At 52.0% G+C, this 17,229-nt stretch overlaps 2 protein-coding genes across 2 annotated transcripts; both read right to left on the reverse strand.

The window, feature by feature from the left end:
- Window positions 1-764: 764 nt before the first annotated feature.
- Window positions 765-4,885, reverse strand: LOC142360557 (ubiquilin-1-like). Its single transcript, XM_075413861.1, has 5 exons — window positions 4,818-4,885; window positions 3,771-3,848; window positions 1,819-3,711; window positions 1,133-1,271; window positions 765-824 (listed from the first exon to the last, which is right to left on the reverse strand). The coding sequence occupies exons 1-5, from the start codon at window positions 4,883-4,885 to the stop codon at window positions 765-767; spliced, it is 2,238 nt and encodes a 745-aa protein (XP_075269976.1).
- A 10,203-nt stretch (window positions 4,886-15,088) lies between these two features.
- On the reverse strand, window positions 15,089-16,045 carry LOC104339466 (olfactory receptor 52B2). The gene has a single exon (XM_075420907.1). The coding sequence runs from the start codon at window positions 16,043-16,045 to the stop codon at window positions 15,089-15,091; it is 957 nt and encodes a 318-aa protein (XP_075277022.1).
- Window positions 16,046-17,229: the final 1,184 nt, after the last annotated feature.

The raw sequence follows: 17,229 nt of genomic DNA on the forward strand, positions 1-17,229 counted from the left end.
AGTAAACTGAGGACATGACCAAGATCAGCTTGTCGCTTGCTGCCAGAGGTTAATGCTGTCACAGGGAATTAGCTTTATCCCAGCACATCAGATGAAGCACAGCTGCTGGCACATGCGTGGTCACACATGGGGTCTGCCATGAGAGAGGGGCACTTCCCAGCCACAGTCTATTGAGCACCAAGCCCATCTCCCCAGAACCAATCCTCCGCTCCCCTCCAGAAAGGTGAGAAAAGAGGGTGTGGGGAGGAAGAAGGAACAAGACACTAAATAGCAAGGAGAGATAGGACACAAAAAGTCTGAATTTGGCACAAGAAGAATGGCTGAAGAACCATAAATGGGACAGGTGGAGGAGGAGGTGAAAGAAACGGGTAGAAAACCTCTCACTGGATATACTGTAAGGGAAAGAGGCTGGGAGAGAAAATGCTTGCAGAAGAAATGAATGGGAAAGCCAGAGCAGGAAGAAGGAGCCTCAGAGCTCGGGTGGCAGGGCTGAGGAGAAGGGAGGGATGAGGTGGGACTGGTGGAAAAGTAGGCAGAGGGGCCAAAGGAAAGGGGTCTGGGCTGATCCTGACCTCGCTCACACCAGGCAGGGTCAGGAGAAGGGAAGAAGGTCCAGAGGAAGACTCAGGGTTGGAGGAAGGGAAGAAGATCTCCCCCGCGGCAGCAGGAGGGCTGGCCAGGACGTGGGCTTGAGACGTGACGGGCAGGTCTGCAGCCTCAAACCTTGAATGCCCAACACTCCCAACCAGCTATCACAGTCTGCGTTACAGAGACAAGGCTTTGTAGAGCGTGACGGCTGCGTATGGCACAACCCCGTTCACAGCCTCAGACACACACACAGCAAAGCAAAGGGGACGAGACTCGCAAAGACACTCAGGTCCGGTCCTGAGGAGGGGTCTGGAGAAGATGCCTTAATCCCTGGTGCCGTGTGTGACACTGAGCAAAGCACAAAGGGTTTCGCATTTGCTAATGGGAGAAGCTCTGAACTGGTGTACGCAACAATAGGTGAGTAAAAACCAATTGTGAACATATTTGGGATGAAAGTCTGACTTACAGACACCACTGGTGGTTCCCATAACCCTCATGGACTTCACTCCCGTAGGAGAAGCAGCAGCAGAAAGGACAGACTGACTTTCAAAACAGTGTTTGCTCGGTTCAGGAAAGTCTGATGGCCGCAGTGACAGGAATTAGATGGCTCGGGTCCTCCCTGTCTCTCTTCTGTAGGGCCAGATTTCAGAAAAAAGCAGCTGTGCCACTGCTTGTTTTGGAGTCTGACAGGGAGCCAAGCTCATTCATCACCGGGTCTTCAGCATCTCATCATCTTCTGGAGATATTCAAGACCCACCTGGACAAGGTCCTCTACAACCTACTGTAGGTGACCCTGCTTCGGCAGGGGGCTGGGCTAGATGACCCACAGAGGTCCCTTCCAACCCCGAACATTCTGGGATTCTGTGATTCTGTGATCTCTGGATCTCAGTTACTAAAAAAAAGCATATTTTCCCTCTCTGGTGTCTTTTCTTGGCACGGTTTCTCCCTGCGTACCCACCTGGATCACAGACTCTATCTGCAAAGGGGTAGCACCACGTTCAGGTGGGGCCTGCCCTCACAGTTTCACAGCATGGAAAGGTCCTTGTGTCTATTGCTTTTGAATGCAAGAAATCCTTGCATTTGAGAGGAAATTAATTCTCGTAGACGGAAGAATGCTACAGCACGCAGCTTCTTAGTATGCACCCGGCTGCTTTTAGTGTGTGATGAGACTGAAATACAGCCACCAACAAGTGAGGTACTATGAGCGGTTCCACCGCACACACCAGTTACGGCATCTTGTCTGATGATGGTGCTTTTGCCAATATCTCCATTGCTGCACTGATGTCTCCTTCTGCATCTATCAGTGCCTGCAAGTTTGCACGTTGGTCCTGGAAGCCCATGGCGCTGAGCTGCTCCATTTGTCTCTTAAATCTTGTCTGTGGTGCCTCCTCGTCCATCTCTCTCTGATCTTCTGCTTCATCCTTGTCTGACACCAAAATTGCATCGTCCTCAGACTCACTGCTTTGTGCCGAGTCGTCCATGCTTTCCACACTCGTCTCCATATATGAGTCCTCCAAACTAAGTAAAAAATCGGATGCTTCTGTTGAGAGAGTCTCTAACGCCAGGTGGATGTGCAGCAGCGCCTGCAGTGCTCTGGGGTTTCTCAGCAAGGACGAAATCTCCGCGTCCTCCATCTCCGGTGGAAGCTGCTGTGCCCATAGATCTTGAGGCAGAGAATTCCCATCACTTGATATATGAACGCTATTCAGCAGCGTTTGTGCTGGGCTGTTGGGGTTTGTTAACGCACTCTCCAGATTGTGCATGAATTCTGGGTTCCCCGTTAGCTGCTGAATCATGCTGTGAACCTCCCCCGAGTTGGGTACCACTGCACCTGCTGCAGGACCCAGATTCGGCGAGGCAAAACTGCTGCCTGCGCTGCTGCTGGCAGGCTGGCCATCGTAGTCATCTGCGTTGTCACTGACTCCGTCGGACCGTGGAGCCCAAGGGTTGGGTAAAGGACTCCGGTTTTCCGTATGGGCTGGTAGCCTGGATCCGCTCAGGGGTGGGTTACTGTCTGAGGAAGCAAATGGGTTGTTGCCCAGCTGTTCCTGCACAGCATCCAAGATGGGCTCCTCAGTTTCCCTGTACAGCTGCTCTGGAGAGCTGTACCCACCAGGGATGCTTTCCAGGTTGTTCATGGCCACGTCGCGGTTCCTTATTATCTCTTGCATTATGGCAGGATTGCTGGAGGCCTCTAATATTTCTCTGATAGTTTGTGAGTTGGCCAGAATCTGAGCCACCTCAGGATTTTCTTCAGCCAGCCGCTGCAGCTGCGGGTTGGACGTGATGAGATGGGCATTGCCAAGGATATGCTGCAGAAAGTTGCTCTGCACCATGTCATTTATCAAGCTGTGCATGGACACGTCTTGTTCTTGAATGCTGCTCAGCAAGTCCAACACATCTGTTGAGTCCAGCCCTAGGAGATGCACACCTGTCACCCCGAGGAGGAACCCTAGCAAAAATGCGTTGTTGTTGATGGTGTTCAGATCCAGGCCTGAACTAAGGATCCTAGACAAGAGGTTCTCCATGGTCCTGGCCACTGTTTCCTGGCTGGAGATCAACAGCTCAGACAAGTTATGATGGATCAAGCATGGGCTTTGCAGATTAGCTCGGCTTCCCAAGAAGAATGTGTTGGAATTACTGTGGCTGGGAGGTGGCATCAGGGTGCTCTCTGTTCCTTGATCTGCTAGGCTGTCCTGCCGTCTTTTTGGGGACCTGATGACCACGTGGATGCTGACCCCACTGTGAACTCCATGCTGGCTCAAAGTGTCTCCATCCTTGAGGACTTTCCCAGCAAATATCAGGAAAAGCATATTGGGGGCTGTTTTGAAACGCTTGGCGACTTCCTCCTTAAACTCCTGGATGGTGCTGCTCTGAGCAACTTCAAACTGCTCCTTCTGCTTGAGGGTCTTCACAGTCACTTTGATGATATTTGAGGACTCCATGGTGACAACAGGTTGACTAGTGTCCCCTGTCCCTTTGCTTTCAGATGTGGTGGCTCTGATCAGGAGTGCGCTTTGGTCTTTTGAAAAGCAGAGGTGCTGGCAGAAGGTGAGAGGCAACAGAGGGCAATGGCTTCCAGGTGAAACAGGAGGGCAGCTGTTGTCCCTGGTGTGGTGGCAGCTGGAAGGAGGGAACAGTGACACGGGGACACGGACCGCCTCTGTCCGCAGTGCACCTACCAGCCAGATGTTGCACAGCTGCTCCACTCCTTCACCACCAGAGCGTCCCCGCCATGGTCCTTGCCCGACTGTGGCCCCCTGCCCACACACAACTGCTGTGCAGCCGTGTCTCTGCTATGACATCACTGCTGATGGCACAGTGAGCAGCAATGGCCTGCAGAGGGGACGTCTCCCCTGGAGCTCAGCTCAGGCTTCCTCACCTCCACGGACCCCACCCAACCCAGTCCCTGGGGCATGGGCAGGACCACGACACGGGAAAATCCAGACTCCGGGGACTCCAGGACGGTTTCTATTGGAGACAACCACCACACCCTGACACTTGCAGCCTGGCATTGCCAACCCCACCGCACAGCTCCCGCACACCCACCCTCTCTGCTCCCAGCCTCGCTCCCCGCTTGCCATCAACATCTCAGAATCACAGAATCACAGAATCACAGAATAGTAGGGGTTGGAAGGGACCTCTGTGGGTCACCCAGTCCAACCCTCCTGCCCAAGCAGGGTCACCTACAGCAGGCTGCACAGGACCCCGTCCAGGCGGGTCTTGAATATCTGCAGAGAAGGAGACTCCACAACCTCCCTGGGCAGCCTGGGCCAGGGCTCCGGCACCCTCAGAGGGAAGAAGTTCTTCCTCGGGTTCAGCTGGAGCTTCCTGTGCCTCAGTTTGTGCCCATTGCCCCTTGTCCTGTCACTGGGCACCACTGAAAAGAGCTTGTCCCCATCCTCCTGACACCCACCCTTCAGATATTTGTAGGCATTTATAAGGTCCCCTCGCAGCCTTCTCTTCTTCAGGCTGAACAAGCCCAGTTCCCTCAACTCTCCCTGCTACCAGGTTTGTGTCAGGGAAGCACAGCACCCTGCACCTTCGCATCCCGTGCCCGCCAGCCTTTGGGCTCCTTCTGTGGTTTTGCTGCCTACGTTGAGCCCTCTCCTCTCGCAGGCTCCTAGCACTGCAGCCTCCGCACCTTCCGCCCTCCCGACACCCCTCATCTCAGCTCTCTGAGGAGGAAGTGTCCCCCTTCTTCAGCCCCAGCCCAGGAGCATCCTCACCTTTTCAGCTGGGAATCACCACCACCACAGAGGGCACTGGGAGCTTCTCTCAGTTTTATCCCCGACATTGCCCAGTGTGGTTGTCCCCAGGTAAGGGTTACGCAGGCTGTGACACACCTTGCACCATCCTGGCTTGTTAAAACACGGCATATCCTTGCTGTTCAAACAGCATCCACATTTAATGAGGAGCCCGTAGGAAAGATGGGGACAATCTTTTTAGTAGAGACAACAGCAGCAGGACGAGGGGTGATGGTTTTAAACTAAAACAGGGTAGGTTTAGGCTGGATATAAGGAAGAAATTCTTTGCAATGAGGGTTGTGAAACACTGGAATGGGTTGCCCAGAGAGGCAGTGGAGGCCCCATCCCTGGAAACATTCAAGACCAGGTTGGACAGGGGTCTGAGCAACCTGACCTGGTTAGCGGTGTCCCTGCTCGCTGCGGGGGGGTTGGACTAGATGAGCTCTAGGGGTCCCTTCCAGCCCACAACTTTCTAAAAACTTTCTAATCCCACCTTTACATAGCAAACTCACTCCAGTGCCATTAGCAGAAGAAACCTCTGCTTCACCCAGCCGAGAAAGCTGACATCTGTTGCAAGACAAAGCCAAAAGAAGGTGAATTTGTCTTAGCGTCTCATGTTTTATTTCTTGTTTGTGCGATGCTTGGAAAAGGCTTTCACAGTCCCCAGGCTGGTGCTCAATTTCTTCATCTGCAGAATTCAAAGGCTGACTTTCACGGAGCCAATATAAAAATCCAGGTACATGCCAGAACAGGAGCTTTATGTGTTCAGCCTTTTTTCACAGCTTGCAGGATATTCGATGCTGATATTAATTTTCTAGATTAAAAAAGTTTTCTTTTAATCAAAAATCTTCTGATCCGTTTGCAGAGTGCTTATTTCATACCGGCTAATCACGTCACAGGGCAGCTCCCTGAAGGACATGGTACAGGTTCTGTTTCCAGACACCATGCCAAGAGAAGGGCTCTTCCACAGCTCCACTGCTCTTGTCTGCAATAACAAAGAGCTCCTCAGCTGTTATTTGTTTGGACACAATACCCTGGCTTTCACACCCAGATTGCTCTCTCCCCTGACATTCGTCCCTCCATCGCTGCCACCAGCAACCCCTCTCCCTGCTGGCTGCAGCAGCGGTAGCACAGGGCACCCATCCCTCTGCGTCGTGACCCCCACAACCCTTTCATCATCACTGGCTGCAGATCTGCCTCCAGCTCATTGAGAAACGATGGAAAAAATAGTGCTAAATATCGCGAAGGTTGGTTTGATCACTATTTTCTCCATTCTTTGAGTGTCAGAGCATGGACACAAGAAACAGGAATGGTTCTCCTGCTCCGTTGTGGACGTCAGTGGGACCTGGTGAAAACGGACACCGTGGTGGCAACACTGCCGTGAGATCTCCCAGGCACACTGCAACAAGAATCATAGAATCATAGCATCATAGAGTCATAGAGTCACAGAATGCTTCGGGTTGGAAAGGACCTTTAGAGGTCATCTAGCCCAACCCCCCTGCAGTCAGCAGGGACACCTTTAACTAGACCAGGTTGCTCAGAGCCCTGTCCAACCTGACTTGGAATGGTTCCAGGCATGGGGCATCTACAGCTTCTCTGTGCAACCTGGGCCAGGGCCTCACCACCCTCAGCGTAAAGAATTTCTTCTTTAGCTCTCATCTAAATCTCCCCTCTTTCAGCCTAAAGCCAGCACCCCTTGTCCCATCACCCCATGCCCTTGGCCCAGACCCTCTCCAGCTCTCTCGCAGCCCCTCCAGGCACTGGCAGCTGCTCTCAGCTCTCCCCGCAGCCTTCTCCTCCCCAGCCTGACCAGCCCCAGCTCTCCCAGCCTTTCCTCTGCAGCAGCAACCACATCCTCTGCTTTGTGGGGATGTGCATGATGTCAGCGTCAGAGGGAGGGATGCAGGGACCTGATGGAGCAGGCTGTGGACACCTCCTCCCTCAGCCATCCAGCTCCCACCCCACAGTCCTGGCTCAGTAACGGGGAGCTCTGTCCCAGCAGGCGAGCAGTGCTGCTGGTAACCCCACGGCCGCTCAGCAGAGCTGCTGTTGGTTCCTACACTGGTGGCACTCAGGGAAGGAGAAGGACACGACTCTCCCTGGTATCCCTACAGGAAAGCTGACATCTCCTGCCCACCTTCTTCAGGGAACAATTTCTCGCTGAAACAACTGAAGCTGTTTCCAGTCAGCTCGTGTGCTGCACTAGGCGATGCCTCCTGGCAACCGGTGCACACACACGTCAACGAATTGTCACCTCTTGAGATATTTTCAGAATCGCTCGCTGCTCAAAGTTGACACTGATATCTGATGGGAGGACAAGACAGCAGGGCTCTAGCAACCTAGGAGATCTGTATACGCGTTGATGACACCTGGCACAGCTGAGGAAGGATCCAACAAGTAAAGGGGCTCTGCTGGACCTGGTACTTGGAAACAAGGATGAACTGGTCAGGGATGTGAATGCTGGAGGCAGCCTTGGCCACAGTGACCATGAGACTGCGTAGGTCTGGCCTGTGGGAGGAGGGAGCGAGGCCTGGTCTCAGCTACACTCCCCCCCCTCCTCCCATGGCATCACCATGAATGATGGGAAGGGGAACACAGATGGGGCAGGATGATAGGGAAAGAGGTAGGACAGGCACTGTGGCTGCCAACTGGTCTCATCACCAAGCACTAGAGAAGATGAGGTATGTGGGCTCAAAGTGCCAGCAGCATCTATTCTTGCTTAAAAGAGCCTTTCCAAAGAGAATGGGCAGGGCCATCTCAGAAATAGCACAAATCATCACATTGCAAGCATGCACATGTGTAGAGCTGGATGCCAAAGCAGGCGTGCAGACTGCTTCTCGGTCCTCCACCACTCTGGAAGCCAAAGATCTCACTGAAAAAACAGCTTTGAACTCAATACCTTCCACTCTCCACATGGGCATGTAGATACGGGTATAGTCACTGTTGGAAAGTCTACTGTTTCTCTCATGAGCTTCTCACAGCAGTTAATTATTCTCATTATTCAAAATAAGGCTTTCATTTCTAATCAGAATATGTCTGGCTTCACTTTCCATTCATTCCAATTCATCCTTCTCAAGGGCATTACAATGATCCTTAGCATCAGTTGCGTTCTCCTGAGACTTCCACCCTGCAACGAAGATGCCTCTACAGCTCTTTAAAAATTCATGTGTTTTGCACCCTTTATAGATCAACTATTTTCTCCAGCACTTGAATAACAAGTCTGTTCTGTCTCCCTCCTCTCCAGACTTTTTTGTTCTCTTCCAAACACTGGCCACAAAACAGAAGGCAGGATTGCAGCACCGCTCTCACCATCAGCAAGCCCATCCCCTTGTCGCGCTGCAGGACTGCCATCAGCCTGCTCCTCACCAGCAGCTCATTTTAAGGCTAACACGGGCTGTGGATCAATACGAGCCCCAGATAGCTCAGCCAGGTCACAAGCCACGGGTTTATCCTCCACGCAGCCCAGCAATGGGTATTTTTCAGAGATCTGGAATGTCTCTGGTCAGAAGTGCTCTATCCCCCAAGCTCGTGTTGCGCAAGGCAGAGCATCCCCCCCGGCTACACCTCAGCCTTCAGGAGGCTGCACCAAAGCACCCCCAACAGCCACCAATCGCCGGAGCAGACCCCTGCATCCAGCCCTCTCTGCACCCACCTGCTGCTCCACAAACCTCTGCTGCTGCCCGTTTCTGCCTTCAGCTGGGACAGCGCAGCATCAACACACTGTGCCACCCATCACCAGCGAGATGGTTTTCCTGTCCTTATTAGCCAGCAGCTTCACTCCCGCAGGTTTGTAGATGAAATGTCTCCTTCCACATTAACCTGCCTTAAGCACAGCACACAGCCATAGCTAGCCTGTGGGCACACACAGAAGAAGCCACCGCAGAAGTGCAAACTTCAAAACTTCTTGTTCACAAACCATCAAAACTCTGATGTTTGTCAGCTACTTCTGCTCGCGGTGCTGTGCCAACACTGCAGCTCTGGAGCAGCCTTGGATTTAGGGCATGGGCAAAAGCTGAAGGCATCTGCCCCTGCCTCTCCCTGCCAGCCCCAAAGCCCACCTGCTCAGAGGGGAAACCTTCGGGAGCGGGACTATTTCCTCCACTCCTGCCCGTGCACTGCGAATAGTGACTGTACCACGCGCACGCGTTTTGTCCCTCTTCTTCCCATCAGCACAGACGTCTGGGCCGGAGGATGCTGTGACAGCCCGCAGAAGGCAGAGTTTTCCTCCTCTGCTTCATACGTCAGGTAAGAAACCTGGAGTACTCTGTTCAGTTTTGGGCCCCTCGCTACAAGAAGGACATTGAGGGGCTGGAGCATGTCCAGAGAAGGGCAGCAAGTCTGGGGAGGGGTCTGGAGAACAAGTCTTACGAGGAGTGGCTGAGGGAACTACTGAGCTACTGGAGAGAGTCCGGCGGAGGGCTACAAGGATGAGGAGGGGACTGGAGCATCTCTGCTACGAGGAGAGGCTGAGGGAGCTAGGCTTGTTCAGCCTGGAGAAGAGAAGGCTGAGAGGGGACCTTCGAAATGCCTCTAAATATCTGCAGGGTCGGGGTCAGGAGGACGGGGACAGACTCTTTCCAGTGGTGCCCAGTGACAGGACAAGGGGCAACGGGCACAAACTGGAGCAGAGGAAGCTCCAGCTGAAGATGAGGAAGAACTTCTTCCCTCTGAGGGTGCCGGAGCCCTGGCCCAGGCTGCCCAGGGAGGCTGTGGAGTCTCCTTCTCTGGAGATATTCAAGACCCGCCTGGACAAGGTCCTCTGTGGCCTCCTGTAGGTGACCCTGCTTCGGCAGAGGTTTGGGCTAGATGACCCACAGAGGTCCCTGGGCTAGATGACCCACAGAGGTCCCTTCCAACCCCTACTGTTCTGTGATTCTGTTGATTCTGTGATTCTGTGATTCTGAACTGGGGCTGTTCAGGCTGGAGAAGAGGAGGCTGAGGGGAGACCTTATGCAATTGCCAGCTGATGTGACAGCCCATTCCTTGCACTTTCCACAAGGCTTCCAATAACTTAAAAGAAAGGACAAAACAAACTTTAATGTTACAGTTCTCGAGCACATGTGCTCACAAGCTCACTGTCACTGCCAGAAGACCTAACCCATAACAACCACTCACGGAGTCGTAGTCATAGAAGTGTGGAGCAATGCAGGCTGGACAGGACCTTGGGAAGTCTCTGGTCCAACCTCTTGTGCAAAGCAGGGCCAGCTAAGGGCTTTATCCACTTGAGTCTCAAAAACCTCCAAGGATGGAGACTGCACAAACTCTCTGGGCAACCTGTTCCAGCTTACGCACGGGGGCTGTGAATCAGTGAGAGAAGACCATAGACCGGCCTTCCTTCAAACGGACGGGAGGTGGACGCGAGTAGGGCAGTACCCAGGCATCCTCCTCTGACCCTGAACAGGGAGAGGCTGTTCCCCCCTTCTCCTCTACCCATCTGATCCTGGCATAGCCCAGCTCCCACCTAACAGGCACCGGGTGAGTGCAAAGGTCTGGCCGAGCGCCGGTGCCTGCATGGAGGAAGGCGAAGACAGCCTCCAACGCTGCTCAACCAGGCAACAACCTTCTGACACCAAGTCAGGCAGCACTTTGCTGAGTTTCTGGCAGTGACACAGGCTTTCTGCTGGCCATAGCAGGCGTAGTTTTTAATTTTAACCCTTCCACAGATATTACACCTTCCTAAAAGCCCAGGAACTTGCTCACAGCACAAGCAACTCACTGGTTTCCTGCCACCGACACCAACGAGGGGTTTCTGCCTGCAGCCCTCGGGCAGGGACGTGCAGGTGCCAGGGAATCTCCTCTCGCCGTGAGCTGTGGGAGCATTTATAGACCCGGTCTGTGCGCCCCAGGGGACACCAGCAGACAGCTCACTCTGCCTCCATTCATCCCCACCCCGTTTCAAAATGTAAGTCTTTTTTGAAGAAACAGAAAATTAGCACTTTCTTCCTATTTAATCTGATAAATTACATTGTTCAGTGAGAGCTGTGATACTAGGCAGATATCTCCTCTATTGCACCTATGTAGAGAAAGCTCTCCAGGTGGTGCTCACGATCCAAAAATGTCCATGACTCGAAACACAGGGTTTTGCTTTTCTTGATTCATCAGACAAGGAGAAGGATATTTTATGACAGAAATGCGAAAACAGGTAAAGGAAATTCACCTCTTCACACCCATCCCAGGGGGAAGACCACGCTTCCTAGTTTCAAGCCAGGACCCCACACATCAGGAGGACATCACATTTAATGAGGAAAGACTGAGGGAGCTGGGCTTGTTCAGCCTGGAGAAGAGAAGGCTGAGAGGGGACCTTCGAAATGCCTCTAAATATCTGCAGGGTCGGGGTCAGGAGGACGGGGCCAGGCTCTTTCCAGTGGTGCCCAGCGACAGGACAAGGGGCAACGGGCACAAACTGGAGCAGAGGAAGCTCCAGCTGAACCCGAGGAAGAACTTCTTCCCTCTGAGGGTGCCGGAGCCCTGGCCCAGGCTGCCCAGGGAGGCTGTGGAGTCTCCTTCTCTGGAGATATTCCAGCCCCGCCTGGCCGCGGTGCTGTGCCCCCTGCTCTGGGTGACCCTGCTTGGGCAGGCGGTTGGGCTGGGTGATCTCCAGAGCTCTCTTCCAACCCCTACCATCCTGTGATTCTGTGATTCTGTGATCACCTTCAGTCACCAGTCAGCCTCCCAGGTGCTCAGCAGACACTCAAAGCAGCTTGCCTTGACCTCCAGCAAAAAACAAAAAAGGACCAAAGCCTTGTTTTTCATGGCATTTAACACCACAAGGGACCGCTGCGATCACCCAGCTTCACCCTCTTCGTAAGACCATTTAACATTCATTGCATTTATTTTCATTAAAAGGGGACTGTGAACCCACTCTCAGCCACTATCATTGCTGAGCAAGATTGGATCCAAGTGCTGGTTTCTCCTGGTTTTCTCCCTCTCATCTTACCCCTGTCATTATTACAACAGTGGGAGAGGTGTTTCACGGGGACTGGGCAGTGCTGGTGTGTACTGGGGGAAGGAGCAGAACCTCTCCTGGAAGCCAGCTCAACTCCAGTCTCCCTGGTTCCTCCCCATCCTTACGAGAGCAGTGCAGCCTGCATCCCAGCTCACTGTAAGTTTTCAAAAATGTGGACCTTGGGACTGGGTGAAGCATTTGAGAAGAAGCCGAGGGGAACACAGACCTGTGTTGCCCACCGTCACCCCTGCACAGCTGTGGGAACACACTGGGACCCTACGCTGGCCCGCTGGCCAAGCATCACCTGAACTGCCCCCACCGAAAGGCTCCTTTCTTTGGATGCCTGAGCTTCTCTGGAGCCACCTCTGCCGGGACTGCAGCCCCCTTCTCTGGTACAGCCTGTACCCCTCCTCCTTAGAAGTATGACTTTGCAGTCACCTCTATTAAATTAGCTGTCTTTGCATCATCTAAAAACCTTATTAGCAATGATTTTATACTCGCTTCTACACAACTGATAACAATCGTATATAGCATCAGACCCAGCATCCAATCAATCCCTGCTGAATGTCCCTAGAAATATTTGGAAAACTAGCTCTCAGCGGGGAGCTACCGCTGAAATAAGACTTTGCAGTTAGCCAAACTCCATTAACATCTGCTTCACTTATTACTTACTTTGTTATAATGAGGTATATATCACAATGTTTTGAAAATTAAAAAATACTCACAGTTGTACTCAGCCTTCAGGTAACTTTATCACCCAGATGTGGAAGTCATCAGAAAATTAAGTGACATGATTCTATGAAAGCTAACACCAAAAATAAGTACTGATCACCATTAATAACATTCTTGCCCTTTTTACACTTTATTGATCAAGTCTCATATTCACTTTCCATTATTTTATTTGGAGCTAATATCAAACTAAGCAGTTTCAAATTTCTCCAACAATCCTATTTCTCCTTTTGAATATTAGCATGTCAAAAAGGGTTTCTTTTTTTCTTTTTTCTTTTTTTTCACTGGTTTTGCTAAGCCTGGGGATACTCGAGGAAGACTTGCAGGCCTGGCGGCTCCTGCACTGGCTCTTCTGGGGAAGACCTGCTGGTTTCCAGTTGCCTGAGTGCAGTTCCCAAAGGTTGTGGATGGGATGAGCCTGCAGCTAAAAATGTGCATGGAAATATTCACAGGCAAAATCTGAATTGGAATGCACACCACATTTTAAAGATATTTGAGGTGTACTGGAGACTTTGTGTTTGCTGCAGGTGTCTGTAAAATCCAGCAATAGTTAGTCATTGGGGATGCACCAGAAATGCTGCCTTGGGTGACTGTGCCAAGGCAGAAGAGCAGTCATGAGGACAGGGACAGTTTCCATCTCTGCCCCACAGGCACAGTCAGGGTCTGGGAGGGCACCTCTGCCCTCCCCTCCATTCACAGACCTAAACCAGGTCGCTTTTCTTTGAAAACAGGGCAGAGAGGAGGCACTTCCTGCTAAAACTGCACATTCATAGGGGTGTGATATTGGGAATGGGGGGACACAGGCCCATGGTCCATCCCCATGGTCCAGCAGCTCGGTCCCAAAGCCTCCAAGACCAGTCCATGCTATGGATCATCCTGGCATTATACCCTTGCTCTGGCCACCAGGTACCACCAGGCTTGCTGGTTGCTTTGTCCACATCCAAGGTCCAAAACCAGCAAGCCAGCAGCAGACACACCCAGGTGGACATACCTCCTAGCTTCCACAAGGCATGTTAGGGACTTTTCTGAGCTAGAGCTATCACCCAAATCTGGAGCTAGCCCATTCTGGCTGCATAAAAGGATGGAGAACTGGCTTAGAAATTCAAACCAAGAGGTAGAGAGAGGAAAACAACAGTTCTTGTATTTGCTAGCATCACTACACAGGCTTCAAAACCATTATCTCAGCCTTCACCAGCATAAATGTTACGTCACTGCTCATGCCTGTGTTTCTCTAGTAACCCATGCCAGCTTCCTCACCCTTCGGCAATGTGCTGGTCACGCCTCCCTTTTTCAGTTAGATGTGGCCCTACTAGAGAAAATACACTAATGACCAGCTTACCGGTGTTACTAGTGGGAATATGAATATTTGCAAATCACTTTGAGATACTTGAAAGAAGAGTACAAACAACAGGAAAAGTCACATTTTTATTACCACAACTGACGTTATACAAAGATTTACTCCCAGTTTTGCTCCCAGTTTCCTTCTTAGCTGGCTGCCCCAGGAAGACCTCTCTGGAAACGGTAGGAGAGGAAGTCTGGGGATTTGGAAAGCCTCATACTGCTGGACTTGGCTCAGCTACACCCAGTGTGGGATCAGGGCCTCTTCGCTGTGAAAATGTGTTTTACATCTGACATTACCTAGCAGGGCTTTTCCTCACGCTTGGAAGCCAGGCTGGCTTTGCACATCCCCTGGGAGCCCAGAGTCAGAGATGCTAAGACAGGACCTGGATGTCTCCTGTTACCACTGACTCCCCCTTCACCCCAAAGTGCCCATCTCAGCTGAAGATATCAGATCTTCCTTGCCCACAGCAGAGCTGAGTGCACGGCTCTGAGCAGCAAGAGCGAAGGGTTCATGCTGTTGGCAGCAGAGCCTGCAGCCTTCCCACAGCTCACAGCCAGGGAGGGACAACGGGACCTGATCGCTGGGGGGCTCGCAGGCCACCTCCCTGCTGTCAGGCTGCCCAGATGACAGCTGGCTCTGGGGCGAACAGCCGAGCAAGGCAGAGGAGCAGTGCTCCCACCATCGCTGTCTTCTTGCAGCCTTCTGAGAGGGCATCAGGAGAGAGGACACCCAACGGGTGCTCCCAGACATGAGTGCCCTTCAGGGAGAATCACTGCCCCAGGCATGTTCCATCCCATGGAGACAATACCCAGCTCAAGCAGGGACATTTTTATATGAAAATAACAGGCACACATATTCTATGCACCACTTTAACATCTTCTGTTTCGTAAGATACTCAATAGAACCTAAAGTGCTCAGAAACTTTATTTTTGCTTGCAAAGGTCTCAGTCGTATAAATACCCAACAGGACAATGCAGGGAATCCCAGGTACTTAAGAAAAGTGGCAGTTCCCCACGTCTGGCTCCTACTGTCCCAGTGAGACGTTTCACAGTACCTCTGGCAACCTGTCCAGCCTCTCTGCGACAGAGCTACAGGTTGGATGTTGATGTCCGCGGAACACACTTGTCTTGAAAATGTTCCCATCTGGTCCATGTTTGCCAGGTCCCCACTGTCTTTCATTCGCTTCCCTCTTTTCAAAGCTTCATTTTCACCCCTCTCACTGGTAGACCAGCCCAGCTATGCCCTGCTGCCCAAGCCGCCTGGCCTGAGCAGGTGAGCCACGTGCTCCCGGATCTGCCTTGTTCTCACCCCGTAGATGATGGGGTTGAGCATGGGTGGCACTACAACGTAGAGGTTGGCCAGGGAGATGAGGACATGCTGAGGAACGTGTTGGCCAAACCGGTGTGCTAGGAAGGAGAAGAAGGCTGGTGTGTAAAACATGGCAATGACGCAGAGGTGGGAGCCGCAGGTGTGCAGAGCCTTGGAGGAGGCAGGTGGGGATGGCAGCCCCCAGAGACACCTGAAGATTAGCGCGTAGGAGATGGCAATGGAGATGACATCCAAACCAGCTGAAAGGAAGCCAGCAGCTACCCCGTACCAGATGTTGACAGAGATGTCGGCGCAGGCCAGGCGGGCTACACCAATGTGCTCGCAGTAGGTGTGGGGCATGATGTTGTGCCCGCAGTAGGGCAGCCGCTTGAGGAGGAAGATGGCGGGGAACATGATGCAGAAACTCCTGATTAAAGCTGCCACACCAACTTTCCCCACAACGGAACACGTCAGGACAGCTGTGTATCTCAGGGGGTCGCAAATGGCGATGTACCGATCGAAGGCCATTGCCAGTAGAACAGCCGACTCTGCCACAAAAATGAAGTAGATGGAGAACATCTGTGCCAGGCAGCCACTGAAAGAGATTTGGGTGGACAGAGACCAGAGGACACTGAGGGTTTTGGGCACGGTGGCAGTGGACAACAGCAGGTCGCACACTGCCAGCATGCACAGGAAGATGTACATGGGCTCATGGAAGCTGCGCTCCTTCATGATGGTGACCAGCAAGACCAAGTTCCCGAAAAGGGCAGCACAGTACATCATGCAGACTGGGATGGAGATCCAGGTGTGAGACTTCTCCATCCCAGGTATCCCCACCAAAATGAAGAATGCTGGGTGGGATCCCGACAGGTTGAGTGCTGACATGATGCAACACTTCCCGTCATTTCTCACTTGCAGGAGCTGTGTAATGGGAGAAAGAAAGGCTCTAAGAGTGGCTGAACCGTACTTAGGATACAAAGGTGAGCTGAACTCATGATTAGCATTGCTCATGGCACAGAGATTTAAACTTCTGAACCACATTTTACCTGGGAGTGTTAAATACTTGCAATCTACTCCTTCAGAGTTCCTCTCCACTACTCAGGTCCCTTCGCCTCAGCTAGGTACTGTCAGCTCTCCTGTTTGAGTTTATGAAATAAGGAGAGTCTTCTGCCTGCAACTGCCTGCAGCTGCTGGGAACTAGAGCAAAGTATACAGGAGATTCACTCTTGAAAGAGTGGTCACATGAATGTTTCTCTGGTTGACATACTTGGATGTGACCACCAATTATGCTGCAACTAGAAATCTCCAGGGTTGGAAACACATTAAGGAAAATTCTCTGCTCTCCCACGACTGCCACAAAGAAGGCATGCACATTGTCCATCCTGCTCTGGGACACCCAGCTTTAGTGACTCAGAGCTGTTTGAAAGCTGCCTACAAAACCAGGACAGAAGGAGCTTGGTTCAGTCCTGTCCTTCTTGGGACTTCGCCTGCCCATATCGATGCCTACAAAAGCTCTGTAAGTGTGTGAGCGCTCTCTCCGCCAAGAGCAAGCCAAGGAAAGGCAGGGTAGAGCCCCTTCCATCCCAAAAGCTCTGCTTCATAAGAGACCCCCAGACAGCAGTGTACCCGATCACATAGGTATCTGGAGAAATTCTCTTGTCAGATATGCAAATTAAAAGCTATGAGCATTAGGACATCATCAAAATGTCTGGGGTCTAAAGGGGCATTTACAGTGCCATGAGGAGTAACCAGATCAGAAGCTGCCACCTTATGCACTATGTCCATGGAGTATGACCCAGGGCTCTGAGCTGCTGCTGGATTGCCAGGCGCTATTGAGCCAGTCAAAACAAAGAACAAAACCCTCCAATCTCCCTGGCACTGGGGACTAACATTTTAGGGAATACTGAAAATTTACAGGCAAACTTCTGTACTAGTTCCCACCCAGTGCACTTCAAGTATTAGACAAACACAAGTCCACTCTTGCTCCAAGTGAAATCCCTTTGCATACACTAGATCTGGAAGAACTGAGCAGGAGGAGCATGCTACCTCCATCCCCTGGAGAAACGTAC

Source organism: Opisthocomus hoazin, chromosome 1, assembly GCF_030867145.1.
Source record: "Opisthocomus hoazin isolate bOpiHoa1 chromosome 1, bOpiHoa1.hap1, whole genome shotgun sequence".
Taxonomy (NCBI): Eukaryota; Metazoa; Chordata; class Aves; order Opisthocomiformes; family Opisthocomidae; genus Opisthocomus; species Opisthocomus hoazin.